At 39.8% G+C, this 22277-nt stretch overlaps 1 protein-coding gene across 5 annotated transcripts in view; it reads right to left on the bottom strand.

Moving 5' to 3' along the window:
- Positions 1-5043: 5043 nt before the first annotated feature.
- Positions 5044-22277, bottom strand: part of PPIL6 (peptidylprolyl isomerase like 6) — a 36124-nt gene continuing 18890 nt past the window's right edge. For all 5 annotated transcript variants that reach the window (XM_065911482.1, XM_065911483.1, XM_065911484.1 and 2 more), the window contains 3 exons: positions 21517-21573; positions 10186-10321; positions 5044-5245 (listed from right to left, as the gene is read on the bottom strand). In XM_065911482.1, the coding sequence (XP_065767554.1) occupies positions 5134-5245; positions 10186-10321; positions 21517-21573 (305 nt within the window). In that variant the 3' untranslated portion in view covers positions 5044-5133. The remainder of the gene's footprint in view (positions 5246-10185; positions 10322-21516; positions 21574-22277) is intronic.

Raw genomic sequence — 22277 nt, 5'->3', positions numbered from 1 at the left:
GTGGAGGCCATTGTTTAAAAAGTTGCCATCTCGGTGTTTACCTCTTGTCCTCACATTTTTGTTAGTCTTTTTAGGGGGACATTTCACCTTGAATTAAGACTAGAAAAGCATCACCAGTTTTTTTTTCTTTTTAATTTTTTTTTTTAACATGGCATCTGTTGAGCTAGATCAAGAACTTCAAAAGTTTTTTTCACCATTTCAGATCAAGGACTGGCATCTAAAATACAGGATTTTTAAAAATTGAAATCTAGTTGATTTACTGCGTTGTGCTTTTTTACTGAACAAAGTGATTCAGTTATACATATATACGTATATATCTGGTTTTTATTCTTTTCCGTTATAGTTTATTACAAGATATTTTTTATAGTTCCCTGTGCGATACACTAAGTTCTTGTTTATCTCTTTTACATGGAGTAGTGTGCATGTGTTAATCCCATACTCCCAGTTTATCTGCCCAAACCCCTTCCTCTTTGGTAACCCTAAGTTTCTTTTCTATGTCTGTGAGTTCATTTTGTAAATAACGTCATTTATACAATATTTTAGACTCCACATGTAAGTGATCTCACATGATATTTGTCTTTGCCTGACGTCATTTAGTATGATAATTTCTAGGTCCATCCATGTTGCTGCCAATGGCATTACTTCATTCTTTTTATGGCTGAGTAATATTCCATTGTATTAACATATCTATGTACCACATCTTCTTTATCTTCTCCTCTGTCAGGGGACATTTAGGTTACTTCCATGTCCTGGCTATTGTAAATAGTGCTGCTCTGAACAGTGGGGTTCATGTATCCTTTCTAGTTACAGTTTTCTGCAGTTATATGCACAGGAGTAGGATTGCTGAATCTTACGGTTAAATTTTTAGTTTCTTACGGAGCCTCCATACCATTTCCATAGAGGCTATATCAGTTTACTTTCCCACCAACAGTGTAGGAGAGTTCCCTTTTTCCCCTTTCTAGCATTTGTTATTTGTAGACTTTAATAATGGTCATTCTGGCCGGTATGAGGTGATACCTCATTGCAGTTTTGATTTATGTTTCTGTAATAGTTACACATATTTTGTATGATGTGTGAAACTTACTGGAGATATGGACTGATTAGATTTGCTAGTTTAAGTCATGATTCCATTTTGGGAAGGGTAGTGGATGGTATAAGCAATACAGTAGTTTAAAAAGTGAGTTTCCATGAGGGAGAGAGTATCACAGGTTGATAGAGATTAATTTTAATTTTGAGGATATACCTTTGAATTAATTCAGTCAATTGGAAATTAGTATGTTAATGAGAATAGCTAACACTGAGTGTAACAGGGATTTGTTGTTCTTGAAATGATAATAATGTTCTGTCAGTGGCAGTTTCTCTGGTTTTTGTGGGTTGACATTCCAGAAGGGAAACCAGCTTTTGTTGAATTTATGCTTTATGTCAAGCATAATTAGAGGTGTCTTCACAAATTAGCTCAATCCTCAAGCCATTATGAGATGTGCCCCGATTTTACTAATGCAGTTGAAGCCCAAAAGTAAATTATAGTGTTGTTATTTATCATATAAATGTACTCAGGGAACCACCACAGTATTAGAGCCAGAGGGGAGCTGACAAGCTTCTTTACTTCTGTTAACAAATGAAGAAAATGCAAAGTTAAGTGATTTGGCCACCATTTTGCTAACTAGCTGAGACTAAAACAAACACAGCTGATTTTAAATATGTATAAAATGTAAATACTCTTGAGTATGGAATCCTGAGGTTGCCAGCCTATTCATTCATTAACAAATAGCTGGCATTGTTTGGAGTTGAGGAAAACATGTTCTTTAGGTAGAATTTTAAACATTTATCTCAAATCTCCCCCTCCAAAATGAACAGATACCACACTCTGCTTATCAACATGGCTTGCTGTAAGATACAGCATATGTACTTGCCTTTGCCATATCAGCAATTAGGACAAGGTTTTTAACTAGCGTTTTGTATAAAATCATCAGAATGCCCTTACTCTTGTATTTGTGGACTTGGGAAAATTTAGAATTCCTTCTGTTTAAGCAAATCAAAATCTTTTCAGTTTGGTTAAATTAAAGTCTTATATTTGGAGTTAGTCGGATAAGCTTGTGTCCTTTGTAACAGTTTCTCCAAATGTTATGGTTAAACATATAAATCATTCTAAGGGAGAATATATTCTAATACAGAAGTATCAGCGTGTGTACCTTTAAATGACGATAATAAGAACCACTGCATGTATAGATCTGTGATTAAAGTTTCCACACACCCGGAAAGTGGGAAGTGAGAGCAGACAGAGGGACCGTGGGCTTGCTGTCCTTTAGATGATCAGTGGGGTTCTACCTTTACATTGCAGCTAAACTGAAAAATAAAGAATTTCTTATGTCCATGCCGATACCCCAGTTCTTTAACAATATTAGATAAATGCTTAATTCTGCCAGTGAGAATTGTTCTGCTGCTGCTTATTACATGACTAATGCTTGTAATTTGTTTTAACCAGGATTTTTGCACAGCGTCAGTTTGATTTATCACATTTATCACAGCTTCAGGAGTTGCTGAGACTGTCTGTGGCAAGCTCAGCACCCCTTTGTTTGAGGTGTCACCAGTGTGACCGGAGGAACACCTCCAAATACAAAGAGCTGGGGTGCTTAGGTAGGGGGCAAGTCCTCAGAGTAAAGAAAAAGGAGATACCGTCTCTTCAGTGTTTTCCAAATCTGCTGTTAATCAGTCTTTGAGGAATTTTGTAAAATGCAAGTTCCTTGACAACACTCTGAAGGTCATACACCAGGAATTTATTAATCATACATATGTTGAGCACGTATGGCATAACAGTTAGTATTCTAGATCCTGACTACAAAGTACTGATTCCCTGAACCCTCAGAGCAGCCCTGTGTGGTAGGTTCTACTGTTTTGAGATGAGGCAAAAAAGACAGCGAAGTTCTTGCCTACATTCATGCAGCGAGGGAAGGGCAGAGCCAGGACTCTAACTTTGGCTGTCTGGTTCCAGAACACACATTCTTTGTACTCTGCAACCCCCAGATCATTGATAGTCTGACACAGGCAGTACGCTTCTTCCTCATCCACCTCAGAGCTGAGGATGGAACCATATCACAGTAGCAGTGAAGCTGTTATTAGGAAGGAAGAGAGGGAGGGAGGGAGAGAGGCAGATGGATAGATATATGGATACGGGTTGGCAGGAATGGGATGGCGGGAAGCAGGGGAGCTGGTGTAACTGTGAGGGGCCAGCCAAGGGAGGTCTCTGTGGCGCTGAAAAAGTTCTGTGTCTTGACTGTGGTGCCAGTCACACAGATCTACACAGGATCAAAGGACAACTCTTCTGTCAATGGCCTGGTTTTAATATTGTACTTTAGTATAAGATGGGCTTCCCTGGTGGCTCAGACAGTAAAGAATCTGCCTGCAATGCGTGAGACGCAGGTTCAATCCCTGGGTCAGGAAGATCCCCTGGAGAAGGAAATGGCACCCACTCCAGTATTCTTGCCAGGAGAATCCCATGGATGGAGGAGCCTGGTGGGCTACAGTCCATGAGGTCGCAAAGAGTCGGACACAACTGAGCATCTTTCACTCGTAAAGATAGGACCTCTGGGGAACTGGTGATCAGTACACAGGACCACTCTATTTCCTGTGAATCTATAACCATTTCAAACTAAAAAAAATTTTAAATCCTTGGCCTCCCTTTGGCAAAACCCAAGTCAACTAGAGGGCTGTCCTGAAGATTGGCTCAGAGAGAGATTGCCCTTGGAAGACAAACCTTCAGTTAGGTGCAAGAAAAGTGTGGTGGCTCTGGGCAGAGCAGCAGTGTGGCAGCGGTGGTGCAAACAGAGTGGTCACCAGTGACGCAGACAAGTGTGCACTAACCAAGGAGGGGCTGAGACCTGTTGCTTGTGTCTTGCAGTGATTCCCAAGTGACCAGTGCTCAGGTGACTAAATAACCTCTGGGGAGAGAGCTGAGTGCCTGCCAAGAATCTGTGTCCCATGTTTGGAGACTCTGTGGCTCAAGCATACGTTCCAGCCACCTGTGTTGAAAAAGTTCCCTAGTTGATACCTCTTAGCTTAAGGAGCCGGAGAAGGCAATGGCACCCCACTCCAGTACTCTTGCCTGGAAAATCCCATGGACAGAGGAGCCTGGTGGGCTGCAGTCCGTGGGGTCGCGAAGAGTTGGACACAACTGAGCAACTTCACTTTTCACTTTCATTTTTCACTTTCATGCATTGGAGAAGGAAATGGCAACCCACTCTAGTGTTCTTGCCTAGAGAATCCCAGGAACGGGGGAGCCTAGTGGGCTGCCATCTATGGGGTCGCACAGAGTCGGACACGACTGAAGCGACTTAGCAGCAGCAGCTTAAGGAGCAGCTAATAAAACTGGATCCCAATAGGCTCTCAGGAATCCACCACTGTAGGGACTGTAACTCAAGCGCTTGGTTTTCACATGGTTGGTATGACTCAGAGACAAGCATTCTACGCATAAAAACATCCAAAGTGTATACCATTTTCTGAATGCTTTGTATAAACAAATATTACAATAAATTTTTTTCTGTTGCCTCTCATACTTGATTATTTACCAAGCTTCTTATGGAAGAAATATAATTATAAACAGCAACATAATTCTATTATAGTTACAAATGTTTTAGGATTCAAGACCATTAAGTACTGCTGCTAAGTTAAGAATGGTTTTGGCTACAAGTAACAAAATCAACCAACCAACAAACAGTAGTCTATTTGTCTCATATAGTAAGAAGTCGAAACATAGATAGGTGCTGGTATCGGTCCTTACAGATCAAGAACTGGAGCTAATATCTTTGTGGTTCTCTTGGCCTTTCCTTCATGGCTCCAGCCTCTTTGCATTCAAGACTGGATAGAAGGGAAGGGGCAGGACCACTGGCATCCTGCTCCTGTCTGACTGGCCGATACAGTATCCCATGGCTACTCCTCACGCAAAGAAAGCTGGAAAATTGTGTATTTTGCTTTAGATAAGAAAGGAAAATGGGGAGGGATTGGGTGTTGGAGAGCTACCCTACAGCATCTGCCACAGCTTTCAAATTAAATTTTATCAAGCACCATTTAATTAAATCTAGAAACAGCTGATCAGATATATAATAATAAAACTGTCAGAAAATACTGATATGAAAGTCAGAAATAAAGCTCTCCACTGTCAGTAATTACACAATTTTGTATTGGTCTTTCATTCTCTGTTGGAACCGATTCTAGTTGATGAAGAACATCTGTTCCTTCAATCAGTTGCCTACGTCAGAGAAAAAAAATGGAAAAAAAAATTGTCAAGTTTCATGTATACCTTACATTCCTAAATTGAGTCCTGTCTAGCTTAGCTAAGGCTACAAATTAAATTAACCTCAGTCATAAATATCTTGAGTTGCTCTAGATGTGTGTACTCTATTTCTCCACACCTGCTCTGGGGTTCTTCCAGTCTGTTATCCTCACTGCCGCCAGAGTGATCTTTTAAAAATGCTAATGTAGTCTCACCTCCCCACTTTAATAATTTCCCATTATCCTTAGGCTAAAGACCGAAGGTCTCTACCACCACCCATCTCCCCGCTCTCTTGAGGGCGCCCTGCAGCATGCTCCCTCGCTGTCGGCCCCAGCTGGACCAGCTCGCACCGCCTCAGCCCCCATGTGCCCTTCCTGCCACGGCTGTCTGCCTTGCTCTTGCCTCCCACCCCCTCTGCCTGGTCACCTCCTGGCCTGCCGTGGGCTCTCACTCAGCCACTCGCTGAGTGGCTGTGATGTCACATGAATAGTGGATGGGATGTCATATTTAGGGGATGTTTCCTAGACACTACCCTGCTTCCCCACCCTACTTAGATCAAGTTCCCCTTCTTTATAGGAGTGATCAGGGATAAGTTTGACACTTGTTTCTATGCTTCATGAGTTAATTTCTGATTCTCCCCTGAGGGCAGAGATCATGCTGTCGCTTATTGCTGCTCAGTGCCTGGCACAGAGTAGGCACCTCATCGGCATCCACTGAGCACATGAATTAAAGGCAGCCCAAAGCCGCGCTAGTTTGAGTCTCTGTACTCATTCAGTGGCCACAAGCCAGAACTCCCTGAGTGGGACTAGACATCTCATGGTTCTCGCAACTAAAAAAAAGGCAGCAGGGGCCAGAGAGTCAGCCCTAAACATAGGACTATGCCCCCTGCCAGGGTTTGGGTTGAAGCAGTGGTTGAGGAGAAGGCGTGATTTCCACTTCACAATCCTTTATGGGGACACAGTGCTGACACTGACCATGTGCTAGTCATCTCTCTCTTTTTTTGTTTTGGTGGAGGGGTGTATTTTTTCCGTCCCAATTAGAAAACATGACAGCAGGACAGAAAGTATACTGTCAGGATAGAGAGCAGGGAAGAAGTGGACAGACTCACCTTTGTCCAAAGAGGATGTGAAGCCTAGTCTCCAAATTGGTTTCATAGACACGGAATGAGCACCTACTGTATGCACCTCTCCAGGTGTTAGGGCACAAGATAAGTGAGGCCCAGTCCCTATTTCCAGTTGTTCACACTGTGCCAAAGAGGACAAGGACACAGTTTGACTTTGGTAGTTGGTGGGGATTTGTGACCTAAGCCCTGAATGGGATTTTGGCAGACTGAAGGAAGGCAGAAAGTAACAAGACAAGCAGAGGCCCAGAGGGTGTTCTGGGAGGGATGGTTCTCTGGGTCTGGCTGCAGCTCAGCTGCCATGTTGAAAGCTTCCAAATGTACATCTCCAGCCCTGGCCCAGCTTGAATCCCTTACTTCTGGTATTGAGGAGTTGCCACCTGCCTGTCATAGAGCTGTCTTCACTTGAAGCATAACTTGTCCATCTTGAATTCATGGTCTTCTCTCCCATATCTTCCTTTTTGTATTCTCTGCTGAAGTGAATGGCACCAACCATCCAACCAGTTCCAAAATCCTTAGCGTTCCTCCAGCTCTTCACTGCCCAGTATGGTAGCCACTAGTCACAGGTGGTGATTACATTTAATTAAATTTAGTTCCTCAGTTGCACTGGCCACATTCCAACTGCTCAGTGGCTCTATATGGCTAGGGGCTATCATATTGGGCAGCACTGATCCTAGTATATTTTCATCTCTGTGGAAAGTTCTATTAGGTATCATTGCTCTAGAATTTTGCCATAACCTCACCACGATCATCTAAATAGTCATAAAGTCTTGTTGAATCTAAGTTCCAAATATCTCTTGAATTTGTATTCATTTATCCCCTGCTCATATATACTGCCAGTGCCTTAAATGAAAACTTCATGGCCTGCTGTTACCATCATCACTTGTTAACTGGCCTTTCTCCCTTCATTTTCATCCTTTGCTAATTAATCCCTCACTTCTGCTCAAAAGATATTTTTTTCAGAACGAAAACCTGGTCATGTTGCTCCTAATTTAAAATTCTTCCCTGGCTCCCCAGGGCCTTCAGGTGGGGGTCCCTGCTCAGCAGCCCTTTGAGAGCTGGGCCCTGGCCGTCTCATCTTCTCCAGCCACCGCTCTCTCCGTTTCCCCTGGGCACTGAGCTCTAGCTAGGCTAAGTGACTGGTAGGTAGGACACCCTCCTTACTCCTCAGGTCCCTCTGCAAAGGCTCTTCACTCCTTCCAAAATTGATTTTACTCATTTTGATGTCCAGTGTGCTCTATCTGCCTAACTTCTCTATGACTTTCAGTCCTCATTTCACCTTCTCATGAAACTTTCTATAACTCCTCCTCACTTTAGGGGTCCCTTATAGTGCAATTAATTCCTCCCTAGCACTATTCCCAACATATATCCCTTCTACCTTTGTGTGAATGGACTTGTATTTTGATATTCTTTCCCCACGAAACCACTGGGCAAGGGCCTCAACAAGACCGGCTGTGGGTTGACACAGCCTCCCGAAAGGGCATTCCCAGTGTTATCCTTCTGAAGACACGGCAAGGTAATGTACCAGAAACAAGAGCTTGGATGGAGGGTCTATCTCAAATAGGAGAGGACATTTCTGTATCTCTCTGGGCTTTGCCAGCCTTGTCTGAGCTTCTGGAAGCTCAGATGAAGCTGGGGGTGCTCTGTGATGACAGGGAAGAAAAAGCAGCCCCACAGCAGGGAAGGAGGATATCTCTGAAGGAGTTGGTTCTATTTTGTCAGATTATATAGTTGCCTACTATGGTATTATTTTTCTGCTTCTCCCTTAACCTTCTCAAGGTCTTGTTTAAATAGTTCAGCCCAGACTCAGCTGTTATTTGGATGCTTCAGGGGGAAAAAAATGAGATTATACTTAGGCTAGAGCAATAAAGTGGTGCAACTGCCTCTCTGAGGCCAATGTGTTGGTGATAATGATTCAGTGGGAGAGATTCCCCCAAAGATGAATCACATGGGAAAAGCAATCATCAAAAGGAGACCAGACACTCCTCTGCTCACTACCGTCCTGTAAGGATCTGCGTTGGCTTTTACTAAGGAGCTGGAGGGTGTTTGTTGCCTTGCCCTCCCTCCTGTATTCCCAGGGCACTTTTTACAGAGCTTGCTGTCGCATGGCTCACTGTCTCACGGTTGCTGGGTTTTTAACATATTATAGGCTCCCTGAAGGCAGAAATTGTGTCTCACCACTCCTTCCCCGGGACTAAGCACTGGGGCTAGCATGTGGTGGGAGCCTAATAAAATGGTAGTTGAATGAATAGGTCAGAAGGCCAGCAGCAGTGAAGGCTGAAAAAAGATGGGGGGCCAGAGGGTGGAGGACCTAAAATGCCACTCTGAACTCCAGGCTGTATGCATCTGGGGGTGGAGATGGTGAAAGAGGCATTAATGTTGCAAAACAGTCTGTGTTTGAGAAAGATTCTTTTCAGAAGGATATAAAGAATCATCTAAGTATAGGTTGAGGGCAGTGATACTACCAGAAGATGACAGGAAGATATTTAAAAGATCTAAGAAATTGTGAGAATTATTTGGACTTAAAAAATACTGAAAAATGCATTTTCAAAATCAGAATATAGTTGATTAAGTCCAGGGAAGATGGAGGAAAATGCATTCTTTTTGCTTATGTAGCTGTTAAAATTACCTCTTTAAAGAAATCTCCTTTGGCTGAAAATATACTTTATTTTATACTTTTTCAACCTGGAAATATCATCCACATTACCCTGAAGGAATAATTGTGCTTAAAATTAAAATTGGCCTGGAAGTTTTCCTTGGAATGAAGGGTCAGTAATTATCCCTATGGAGTAGCTGGAATAATCTAAATATTCAGAAACGTTCTGACACTTTATACAGCATTTCAGGAAAGACTAAGTAAGCTTCAACTTATATTCATTTCAGTAATCAAACAGAGATATGAAACCCAGGAGTGATGAATAATAGTATCATCACCATTCATTTTAGGTCCACATGCCTATATGCATCTTGCTAATAATATTCTAATAATTATTACCTGAGACATTTCTATATTTTAAGGGCTTCCCTGGTAGTTCAGATGGTAAAGAATCTACCTGCAATGCAGGAGACCCAGGTTCAATCCCCGGGTCAGGAAGATCCCCTGGAGAAGTGAATGGCTACCCCCTCCACTGTTCTTGCCTGGAGAATCCCACGAATGGAGGACACCGGCCGGCTACAGCTCGTGGGGTCTCAGAATTGGATGGACATGACTGAGTGACTGAACATGCATACATGTTCCACAGTTTAAACTGCTCAGTAACAAAAAGTTACTTGTAACTTGGATGACTGTCACCTTTCTCTTCACAGTGTTCATGGATAGTTACTTAAATGGCTTTGCCTCACTTCTGCATCTAAATATATATACATTATTAAGAGCTATGGTATTATTCACTTTAATTGACAGTATCCTTGAGGCTAAAGACCCACAGAAGGATGGATGATGGATGAATGGATGCACAGAACATTGTAATGGCTAAATAGTTTCTGTGTTTTTAATAGATAGCAAGCTTCTTGTGTGTTCAGTCGCTCAGTCGTGTCTGTCTCTTTGCGACCCCATGGACTGTAGCCTGCCAAGCTCCTCTGTCCACAGAATTTTCCAGGCAAAAATACTGGAGTGGGTTGCCATTTCCTCCTCCAAGCAAGCTTCTTATGAAATACTTACTTCTAAATATATTTGTCTATAGTATTTGTATTACTTTTGTTTTTTAATTGTTTTTAGTTTACTCATAGACTATGTACAATACTCACCCAAATATTTTTGAACCACATTTTAACATATATAAATAAATGCACATACCCAAAAGCCACATATTTTTTATCTAGATACGGAGTAGCCTGTAGTGTGATATAGAATTGTGACCCATTGCTGTGACGGCCTTTGTTGACCATTCCAAGAACTCCCCTTTTGTTATGAGGAACTGAGAAGTTTTCATCTAGAAAAGACAATACATAGTAGGTCATTAAAACATTTATTTTCTTGACTGATTGTAACACATAGAGCACAAACAGAATGCTTGGTTACACGGATTCTCCATTATATTTATCAATATATTCCAAATTGTAAATATTCTATTTGTTTCATATAACCTTCACTCAACTGGGTTGTTAAAAAAGATAAGCTGGAAAGTCTTATTAGAACTATTTAAATATTTAGCTTTAGTTTATCATTAACATCGTTAAAAACAAGTGTGGTAAGAAAATTGATAACGTAAAAGGAAAAACTTGAAATTAAAATGTAAAAGGAAATGCATACCTTTTTTAGGTATGCATATTAAAGTCAGTAAACATTCTTGTACTGTTTTGACAGTAATATTTTATTCAAACTACCAATGTGATTATTAAAAATGCCACCTTAGAGATACCTTTCATGGACAGAGCCTTCCCGGCACAGTATCTTCTACAGGCCTCTATTGTAGTCTTTAAAATACTCTGTAATTGTTCACAGGTTGTTTCCTGTTTGTGAAGGCAGGGACTTTATCTCATCATACCTTTTACCCCCAGGGCCACCTAGCACATTACTTGGCACATGTGTGGCCTTAAATATTGATAATGAAAATAATTTATGCCTATTGTTAGTAGTCTTTAAGTGAATTTTCATCTCAAACCTTACATGGATTGACCAAGATTTTGTGGAAAGTGATTTTTTTTTTTTTTTAGCAGATTTAACAAGTAAAAAGAATTATACAGTGATTATCAGACCACCATTTGCAGAAAGAACCATTTCCAGCAAGAAATAAGATTTGCCTCCAAACTCAAAAACACAGAAGTAACAGAAGATTCAGTAAGGAACTATATCAGATTCTGGGGATAATTGAGAGATGATTATTAACTGTCAAGATTTTCCTAAGCTGCAGTTGCTAACTATTCTTAAGTTTCAAAGCTAAGTCAACGAAACAGTTAAGCCATACCCATGGTGGTTACTTTTAGCCTGTTAAACTTGCACACTGAATAAAGACCTGAAATCTTATGAAACGCAAATAAAGTATTATTGTGCAAATGTATCTTTATAATTACATTGATACTCCATATTCATTTTGGTGGAATAGAGAGTAACCCATTCATTTCACAGAAAATGGCATGGCCTAAGAAATCTGCCCAAGCAAAGATTCAAGAGTTTTAACAAAATGATATTTGTCATTGCTTCTAGATATTATGATCAATTTTTCTTAAAATCTGGAATTAGCTGGAAAGAAAATTTATAGAGTGGTAACATTTTTACCAAAAATTCTGTGATTATGGGAGAACTTTTAAAGCATTAAAGGTATAACTTTGTTTGAACTAGAAATCAGAATTCAACTGCTGATGAAAATCAGTTTCTGAATTTAATATAAAACTCATTCTGATGTTTATAATGAAAACAACTGCTACTTTACCAGGTTTAGGGAAATTGCCTTGCATTCTCTCTGGTAAGAGAATAATCAGACAGTTTAGGGGCATTTCCATATAATTTTCTGAAGACAGTAATGTCAAGTAGAAATTGAACTTGAATCCTGCAACATCAATTTTTTTAAACTTACTGCTCTAATTTTACCAGCATCTTTAAGATGTTCACTATTTATTGTTACATAAAAGTAAAGTAGGTATGCTACCTACCAGTTTTTAAACTGCTTTAATGAATTATTTTTTATATTTTTAAATAAATTATAGTTGATTTAAAGTATATTAGTTTCAGGCGTGCAGCATAGTGATTCAGTATTCTTACAGATTATATTCCATTAGAAGTTATTACAAGAAAATGGCTATAATTCCCTGTGCTATATAATATACCCTTGTTGTTTATTTTATGCATAGTGGTATGTATCTCTTAATCCTGCACCCTACCTTGTCCCTCCCCTGCTTCCCTCTCCTCTCTGGTAGCCACAGTTTGTTTTCTATATCCATGAATCTCTCTCTGTATTGCTATATACACTTGTTAGTATTATTTTTTAGATTCATATATAAATGTAACACACAGTATTTGTCTTTCTCTGACTTACTTCACTAAGCATAATACTCTCTAGGTCCATCCACATGGCTGCAAATGACAGTATTTCATTCTTCTTTATGACTGAGTGCATATTGAGAGTTGAATATTGACTGTCAAGATTTTCTAAACTGCAGTTGCTGACCATTCTTATTTTAAGTTTCAGAGCAAGTCAACGAAACAAGCCATATCCATGGTGGTTACTTTTATGGTTACAATATTCTCAAAATGGAATATTACACATACATATACACTACATAAACACACACACACATATATACACTACATCTCTTTATATATATATATATATATATACACACACACACACACACACACATATACACACATACATTACATCTTTATCCATTTATCTGTTGATGTGCACTTAGGTTGCTTCCATATCTTGGCTATTATAAATAGTGCAGCTTTGAACACTGGGGTACATGTATCTTTCTGAATTACTGTTTTTGCTTTTTTTCTGGATATATACCAAGGAGTGGAATTGCTGGATCATGTTGTAGTTCTATTTTTAGTTTTTTAAGGAACCTCCATACTGTTCTCCATAGTGGCTATACCAGCTACATTCCCACCAACAATATGCAAGTGTTCTTTTTTCTCCACACCCTCTCCAACATTTGTTATATGTAGACTTTTTGATGATGGCCATTCTGACTGATGTGAAGTGATATCTCAATGAATCAATCATTTTGATTTATATTTCTCCACCCCATGGACTGTAGCCCGCCAGGCTCCTCTGTCCGTGGAATTCTCTAGGCAAGAATACAAGAGTGGGTAGCCATTCACTTCTCCAGGGGATTTTCCTGACCCAGGGATCGAACCCACTCCCCTCATTGCAGGCAAATTCTTTGCTTCCTGAGCCACCAGGGAAGCCCCAATGATTAGTGATATAGAGCATCTTTTCCTGTGCCTGTTGGCCATCTGTATGTCTTCTTTGGAAAAATGTCTATGAAGGTCTTCTACCCATTTGATAGGGTTGTTTGGGGTTTTTTGAAATTGAATTGTATGAGCTGTTTATATGTTCTGGATATTAACCCCTTGTCAGTCATATCATTCGCAAATATTTTATTCTATTCAGTAGGTTGTCTCTTTATTTTTGTAGATGGTTTCCACTGCTATGCAGAAAACCTTTTAAGATTAATTAGGCTATTTGTTTTCACTTTTATTTCTTTTGCCTTAGGAAACAGATACAAGATGCAAAGCAACCTACAGATTTAATGCGTTCCCTATCAAAATACCTATGACATTTTTCACAGAACTAGAAAAAATTCTGTGGAACAACAAAAAATTTTACAGAACCACAAAATATCCCAAATTGCCAAAGCAACCTTGGGAAAAAAAGAATAAAGCTGGAGGTATCAGCCTCTCAAACTTCAAACTATACTATAAAACTACAGTAATCAAAACAGCCATGGTGCAAGCACAAAAACAGACACATAGATCAATGGAACAGAGTAAAGAGGCCAGCAATAAATCCATGGTCAATTAATCTGTGACAAAGAAGGCAAGAATATACAATGGAGAGAAGAAAATCTCTTCAATAAGTGGTGCTGGGAAAACTGGACAGCTATGTGTAAAACAAGGAGATTAGAATACACCCTCACGCCCTCAAACTGTATGCAAAAATAGTTTGCATATAGTTTTTATTTATATAAATAAAATATTATATATTTTAATATTATATTTTTATATTTAAATATAAATATTATATATTTATATAATATATATTATATTTAATTTATATAATATATTTACATATATTTATATAATATAAATATTAAAATATTATATATTTTAATATAAATATTAAAATATTTATATTCCACAAAATGGAATAAAGACTTCAGTGTAAGATCTGAAACCATAAAACTCCTAGAAGAGAACATGGGCAGAACATTCTTTGGCACTGAAATTATTTATTTTAAAACATGTTGACTCTGTGCATGACATTAGGAATAAAAAGCCAAGTGTTCATCAATACATGAATGAATAAATTCTCTAAGAATATTCATAATATTAAACCAGGAAAATGAGAGAATTCCAGCTATAGACAACATGGATCAATTTCATAGGCAGTGGTGAACAGAAGAAACGACACAGAGAACACCTGCCATGTGAGTCCCTTCATTATTGTTATTCAGCTGTTAAGTCATGTTAGACTCTGCAACCCCATGGACTGCAGCACGCCAGGCTTCCGTGTGCTTCACTGTTTCCTGGAGTTTGCCCAAACCATATGCATTGAATCAGTGATGCCATTCAACCATCTCTTCCTCTGTTGCCCATTCTCCTCCTGCCCTCAATTTTTCCAAGCATCAGAGTCCTTTCCAGTGAGTCGGCTCTTCACATCAGGTGGCCAAAGTATTAGTGCTTCATCTTCAGCATCAGTCCACCAGTGAATATTCAGGGTTGAAGTGAAGTGTTAGTTGCTCAGTCATGTCTAACTCTTTGTGACCCCATGGATTGTAGCCCTTGGGCTCCTCTGTCCATGGAATTCTCCAGGCAAGAATCCTAGAGTAGGTAGCCATTCTCTTCTTTAGGGGATCTCCACCACCAGCCCGTCCTCTGACCCAGGGATTGAACCTGGGTCTCCTGCATTGCAGCCCAGTTCTTTGCTGTCTGAGCCACAAGGGAAGCCTAAGTCCACTTCATATAAAGTTCAAAAATAGGAAAAACTTATTTTTATTATAAATCTCAGAATTTAAAAAAAAATAGCCCTTAAGTGGCTACCCAGCCATATTATCTTCAGTTCTTGATTCTACCAAAAAATACTTTTGTACAACTTTTAGTTGCATTATTGAGTATTAACAGTGCATCAGGCTCTCTGCTTTTTGTTAATGTTCGACTTAGCAGCAGCAGCAGGAATTAGCCAAATGGATTTTAAGTGCTGTATCTGTTAATTTGAGCACATGGCTAATATTAAGAAACTGGTCTACTTAAAGTAATAAGGATAATCCAGTATTTAAATACATTACTGACTTCCCTGGTGGCGCAGTGGTTAAGAGCCCTGCCCATGCAGGGGTCACGGATTCAATCCCTGGTCCTGGAAGATTCCACATGCTGCGGAGAGGCTGGGCCCGTGCACCACAACTGCTGAGCCTGTGCTCTGGAGCCCGTGACCTACAGCTGCCACGCCTGCATGCAGCAGCTGCTGAAACCTGCGTGCTTAGAGCCCACGCTCTGCAACAAGAGAAGCCACTGCAGTGGGAAGCCTGCTCACTGCAATCAGGAGTAGCCCCTGTCCACCACAGCTAGAGAAAGCCCGCGCAAAGCATCAAGGACCCAGCACAGCCAAAATGAGTAAAATTATTTTAAATATATATATATATATATATCCTTTCTTTTATTCTGCTTTTCACATAAATAGCCTTTTCTCTAGTCAGCCCAAGCCATGGAGTTCCCAATCCTTTGAGAGGGGGCCGGATTAGGGATATTATACAAGGAATACAAAGCAGGGGAAGAGTTGATGTTTAGCTTCTAGCATTCACAACAGGATCTGGGAAGACAAAAAAAAGCTGTGATTCAAAATAAAGCAAAATAAGGCTTCCCTGGTGGCTCAGTGGTTAAGAACCCGCCTGCCAATGCAGGAGACGCGGCTTCCATCCCTGGTCCGGGAAGATCGCACAGGCTTGGGTCAGCTAAGCCCACATGCCACAACCACTGAGCCTGTGCTCTAGAGCCCGGCGCCCACGACTCCTGAGCACAAGCCCCGCAACCTCCTGAAGCCCGCACGCCCTGGAGCCCGTGTGTGCGGCCACAGAAGCCACCAAAGGAGACGCCTTCATGCTGCAGCTAGAGCAAAACCCGGCAGCAACAAAGACCCAGCACAGCCAGAAATAAGTGAAAAATTATTCAGAATAAAGCAGAACAGACTTTCCTGACTGACCAATTTATGAAACAACAATTATGTAAAATTTATTTCATTCTTTTAAATTCACTGTGTTAAGCTTAATAAAAAGTGATTTTTGTGGTTATAAGTTTTTAAGAAGCCCTGCATTTTAAATGTGCATCTCATGGAAATACGGTCCAGTGAGAGAATGTAGAAGGCGGCTGGCTGTCGATGTAATAACTAACGTTCCATGGGGCCGGGGGAAGGCAGGTCTACATGAAGCGGGAACCCAGGCCGTAGCTGTTTTGAATGCTGGCCCCACATTCTCTCTTTCAGCCATTTATCTTTCCCCTGGGAGCATCTCTTTTCACTTGACAGTGTACTGAATTCCTGATTCTGCACTGCCGGACAAACAGGAGTGAAAGCTTCCCTAAGCCCACCAGGCTCCCTGGGCACCAAAGGAGCCAGGCCTCCAGCTGGAGAGGAAATCCCCAGAGCATCTAATGGGCGCAAAAGGGGAATGGATGGAGGCATGGGGATGTCCAGAGGGACAAGTGAGGAGATGAGCCAAGAGATCGATCTCCTGGACAGAAGACCCAGGCTCTGCCTGGGACTGCACTTCCAAGCAGAGAGAGTTTGGGTGATCTGATAATGATTGTGGGGTGGAGAAGTTTGGTGGACCCTGATCGGAGATTTAAGGATTTCACGAGAGCTGCCCAAATGCCCTTTCCTTGTCTGCAATGTCTTATTTTAAGACCTAGCTCAGAGCTTCTCTGGTCAGCACCCCCAACTCTCCCAGGCAGTTGTTCTTTCCTGCCGCCCTGGCTTCTTACTCTATAAAGGCACTGGGCACTGCTCCAGTACTTTTATCTGTTTAAACATCTGTCTGGGCAAAAACACTGAAATCCTTACGGGTGGAAACTTGGCCGTAACATCTATGTTTCCTGAGGTCCTAGCACCATGTTGGCTAGGAATTTAAAGTTATATGAACAAATAAATAAATGAGTGGTGTCACTTGCATGATTTCATTTGATATAGCTATCTCCGCATGAATTTGGAAGGAAAACTAGCTCTTATTTTTCCTGTTCTCTTTGGCCATTGATTCAATATGATTATTTTAAAAAAAAAAAACCTTTTCATTCTATTAAAATATAGACACAAAAAGCCTTGTAAAACTAATGTATAGTTAGAGTTATTGTTAAGGTTATTATAAGGCAGATGCCCTTTTGAATACCATTCAGGCCAAGAAAAAGAACTTTGCCAGCCTTTCCCAGGGTCTCTTGTCAAGTCCCTCTCCCCCTCCAAAAGCAGGTACTTAATGTTTTATGTAACTCACATAGAGTTTTGCCATCCAAGTGTGCCTCCCTAGGCACTATAGTTCAGTCTCTCTCATTTTACCAGACTTGTTATGCCTTTTAAATCTCTCTTAATCCACAGGTTTTATCTCTGTCCCTTTCTTTTCCTCGCACTGTATCTGTTACTGAACCTGAGCTCATTCCCCTTTAGGATTTCTCCCAGGCTGGAGTCTGCCGATTGCACACACACAGTGCAGTTCAACAGGTTTCTCTTGTTCCCCGTCCTGTCAGGTCTGTGCTAATGCTTGTGCTGAAGATGCATATTGCTTCACTTCAATTGACATGCAAGGGAGGGAGTGACTTCAGCATGATGAAGCTCACCCCGGCTTTAATGTGCCGTTCCCTGCAGGAGAATCACCAGGTAACTGTAGGAAGACGGCCTTCACTGGACTGAGCCAGCTGCCCAGGAGCACAGACACCTCAGACGTGACCAACCCCCGTGGTCACCGCGTGTGAGCCGCGTCCACCCACATCTGGAGTGACAGCCTCCCTCCGGCTGCAGAGAACGCTCCTTCCACCACCTCCAGATCACTCACAGGCTGCAGCTCTTCCCACACCGCCTCCACAGACATCAGGGGCTTTGCAGGGTAAGGTGCCTTATTTATTATCACACTGATGTGTTTCTTGACCACATAAAACATACAAAACTAGGTTACTGTTTTTATTATATTACGAACTTATTTTTTAATGTGTCACTGAGGAGTTTTTTTTTTTTTTTTTTTTACCTCAGTTTTTGCCATCAGTCAGCCCTGTGGTTTTTACTGTGTGGTTTGACAAAGCACAGAGATCTTTTAAGAATATGTTACTAGCAGAACTGGTTGCATTTCTCACAAATTGGATGCTGGGCCCAAAAGCTTCATCAGGCTCATGTTGTATCCCTTTGGTAGTGCGTTCTCTCAGCAGAAGGCCCACACTGTCTGATTGTCCCTGTTCTTGAGAAGGGAGCAGATACTAATGCAGCAGATGCCCACATCCATTATTTTTCACTGGGGTCAGCAAAGTGGTGACATTCTAATTTCCTTTTCACTGTTAATTGGAATACTTTTATAGCAAGATGTTTCCCCTTATCTATGATTTAATATAGTTCCTATAGGAGAGGCAAGAGAAATGCTTGATTTTTACCTATATTTATCAGTTTTCAAGATAATGAATTTGTTTCCTATCATTTCCCTGAAGGTAACCAAGTAGGATTTATTTTACAATATCATTATGAACTCATGGATTTAAAATCTTTGTTGGGTTTCAGTTAGCTGCAATTAGCACTCAAATTACTCCATCTTTGACCAGTGAGAGACTCTTCAGATTGACTCCTGAGCCCTTTTGCCATGACCCCAGTAAATTTTTAATAGTGCTCTTGGCTAGGTCATGATAGCATGACTGAACATGAGCTTCCATGCTCATTTTGAAATTTCCTGTCTCAAAACTGGAATCTGCCATGTTTTCCGGAGACCCTAGTTTCTTTAAGCAAGAAATGACATTTCAAAACAACAATCTAAATTCTAGGAGAATGTATCACTACTGGGCTGGTCACTGTAGATAAATTTCCTGGCCAGAACTAAAATATAGATATGATACTTCTTGAGTTTAACAGGATATTTCCAATTCAAATTCAGGACTATGGAATATTTTACTTATTAACCTCTATCATATTTCATCTGTATTTCCTTTCTTCCACAATGAAGATTCTAATTCTCAAGGACAGGAAATTATAAAATTAGAATACCTCATAATTACTTGTTTTTTCCTACATTGTATATAAAACAATCTCAGTATAATACAACTATCACCAGTAAAATTTAACTGAAAGTAGTTTAAAATTTTGCGTATATTCTCCCCATTTCTTTCATTTTTAAAAAATTGTTAGACTAAGCATATAGTCATTGTATATCATACTCTCACCCTTTTATTCATCATTAAATTTTAGTTTTATAAGTAATTATATGATTAATGTTCACCACCAATTCTTCTGTCAGGATCCCTCTTGTAATCTGGCTGAATGAAACTCATTCTGCAGTCATTCATTCCTCAGAACGACTCATGACAACACTATTCCCTGAAGTTTTACACATTGATAACCCTGTGTGCCCTTTAAAATTCACATTCAGTCTGACTGGATATAAAGTCCCCAGGTCACATTTCATTTTAATTGAGCATCATAAATATATTATTGTTTTCTTCTGGCATAAGAATATGATGATAATGTACTTTTTTCCCCCTTAAAAATCACTTATTGTTTTTGTTTAACTGCCCAAAGATTCTTTTTTTTTTTTTTAATGTCTAATAATATTAGTAAAATATGTCTGGTGTTGGTTGTTCTGGTTCAGTATTGTCAGATAGCTGTCTGTTCTTTCAGTAAGTAGTTTCAAGTTTTTAAAAAGATATTTTTACTTGAGGTATGAACATGCAGTAAAATGCATATATTTTAGATGTTTGGTTTGATGCATTTTGACAGTTTAGGGTATAGTTGTGTAACCACCACCCAAACAAAATACAGACTATCAGATCCTTTTTTATTTCAGGAAAGCTTTTTAAAATTATGATTCTTAGCATCTGTTCCATTCCCTTCTATTGGTTTAATTCCTTAAGGATAGTTATCATCTGTATGCTGGATCTTCTTTCTATATCACTTTCTTGTAAATCCTTTTCATCTTTATTCATCTCATTTTGGTTTAAAAAAAAGTTTTTCTCTTTCTGCCTTTTGCTTCTTTTAATACACATATCAGTTGTTTTTATTTGGTCTTGTGTTCCTTATAATTTGTTCATTTCTGGAATTTTCTTTTATTGTTATAGCTCTTTTATTCAGTTCTATAAACAGCCTCATATCTGAGGTTTTCTAATTCTGATTTACAAGTTCTTTCCTGTCATATCATTTTCTTTATGTCTTGTAGCTCATTTTGAAATCAGTTTGACCTGTGAGCTTTCTTTCTATGGTACTTTCATTATCTGTAGTTCTATGACTATGCACCTTTTTTTTTTCTTCAAGAAAATTTCTGCTGCTTCCTAATGCAACTTTATTTTTATGTAAAATTAGTCTCCCTCAGTGTTTAGGAGGAGGTGTGGCTTTAGAAGGAAGGCAGTTTCCCAACTTCACAAACTCCCTCTAGTGCAGTTTGCATGTGCTGTTCATCTATGTGGCAGCTTGGTTTCTGGGATTCCTGGCTCTGTTCCCTTTCCCTCTTCATCCCTGTTATCCCAATACCTGCATAATTTTGACTCCATTCCCCGTACTTCTTCCTCAGTGTGGGCCTGTCCTAGAACAGAGGGCTTACAGATCAGTTTTGAGAGTTCACAGAGGTTTGACTGCTCTGGCCTCAAGCCTAATGAGGGGTCCCATACACTACCCTGCTCTTGCCTATTGTGGGGTTTTATATCCTCAGCTCTGACAAAAATGTCCTGCTTTCGCTCACATCCATGCTGATACCATGTGGATTGTGTGACTGTTGGTAGTTTGACCTCACCTGTTTATATTTGAAATTCGTGTAGATACGTTACACGTAGTTTTGTTGTGTTACCCATGGGACTTTAGTTTTCCCATCTAGTTTTTTGTCTATTTTTAGGTTGGGATTTCAAAAAGTTAAAAAAACTATGCCACTACCACTGCCGTCTTCCCAGGATTCCCAATAGCAGTCTTAGTAGGGTGATTATCAGCTACCAGTTCTAAGCACGAGCATAGCAAAATACAAGCCTTAAAAATATAAATTCCCTTCTACCCTTACAATCTTAATTCTAGAAACTTATTCTGAAGAAATAATACAGTGAGGGAAGCGAAAGACTGTATGTACAAAGCTGTTCTGAACTGAACTGGGGTGCCTTCCCACCTAGCCCGGTTTCAACTCCCACTTCTAGCATGTGTCCTTGTAGTCTGTTACTCCACACGCCATCTTATTTGGGATCATAAAATTGTCCAGTCCTATTGAATTTGAATAATCAATTAAAATATGACTGATAAAATTTAAAGACACATACCTTCAAATGTTGGTCCATAAATTGACTCTCCATTATCTCCTTTTCCAGCAACTATATCTGAGAAATAGCAGTAAATAAAATTAAAATTCAGAAACTAAAAAAGAGATAATGGCAGAGGGAAAATGCTTTAAATTATGATTCCATTTATAACAATAACTAGAGTAAGTGACCTAATTGTTCAGTATCTATACCATGATAATATTTCCATAATTATTTCACTTGTATTTTGTAAGTACTTTAACATTCATGATTCCATTTTTTTCCCCTCATAACTCCCAAGTAGGCTAAATTTAATGTAAAACCTTTGAAGTGATGAAGTATTAAATTATAATTGTGGCCAGAATTTAAATTAAGTGTGTTCATATAGGTTCGACTTACTTCACAAGTTATTCCATGGTCGATCTTACTTTTCAGAAAAAAACGGAAAGATTAAGCTGAGGATAAAACAGGAGTGGTGAGGTCTTTTTAACACAAGAATGACCATTATATCTACTACTGTGGCCAGGAATCCCTTAGAAGAAATGGAGTAGAAATCATAGTCAACAAAAGAGTTTGAAATGCAGTACTTGGATGCAATCTCAAAAAACGACAGAATGATCTCTGTTCGTTTTCAAGGCAAACCATTCAATATCACGGTAATCCAAGTCTATGCCCCGACCCGTAACACTGAAAAAGCTGAAGTTGAACAGTTCTATGAAGACCTACAAGACCTTCTAGAACTAACACCCAAAAAAGATGTCCTTTTCATTATAGGGGACTGG

Source organism: Muntiacus reevesi, chromosome 19 (assembly GCF_963930625.1).
Source record: "Muntiacus reevesi chromosome 19, mMunRee1.1, whole genome shotgun sequence".
Lineage (NCBI taxonomy): Eukaryota > Metazoa > Chordata > Mammalia > Artiodactyla > Cervidae > Muntiacus > Muntiacus reevesi.
This window is presented reverse-complemented; position numbering and strand designations above follow the sequence as displayed.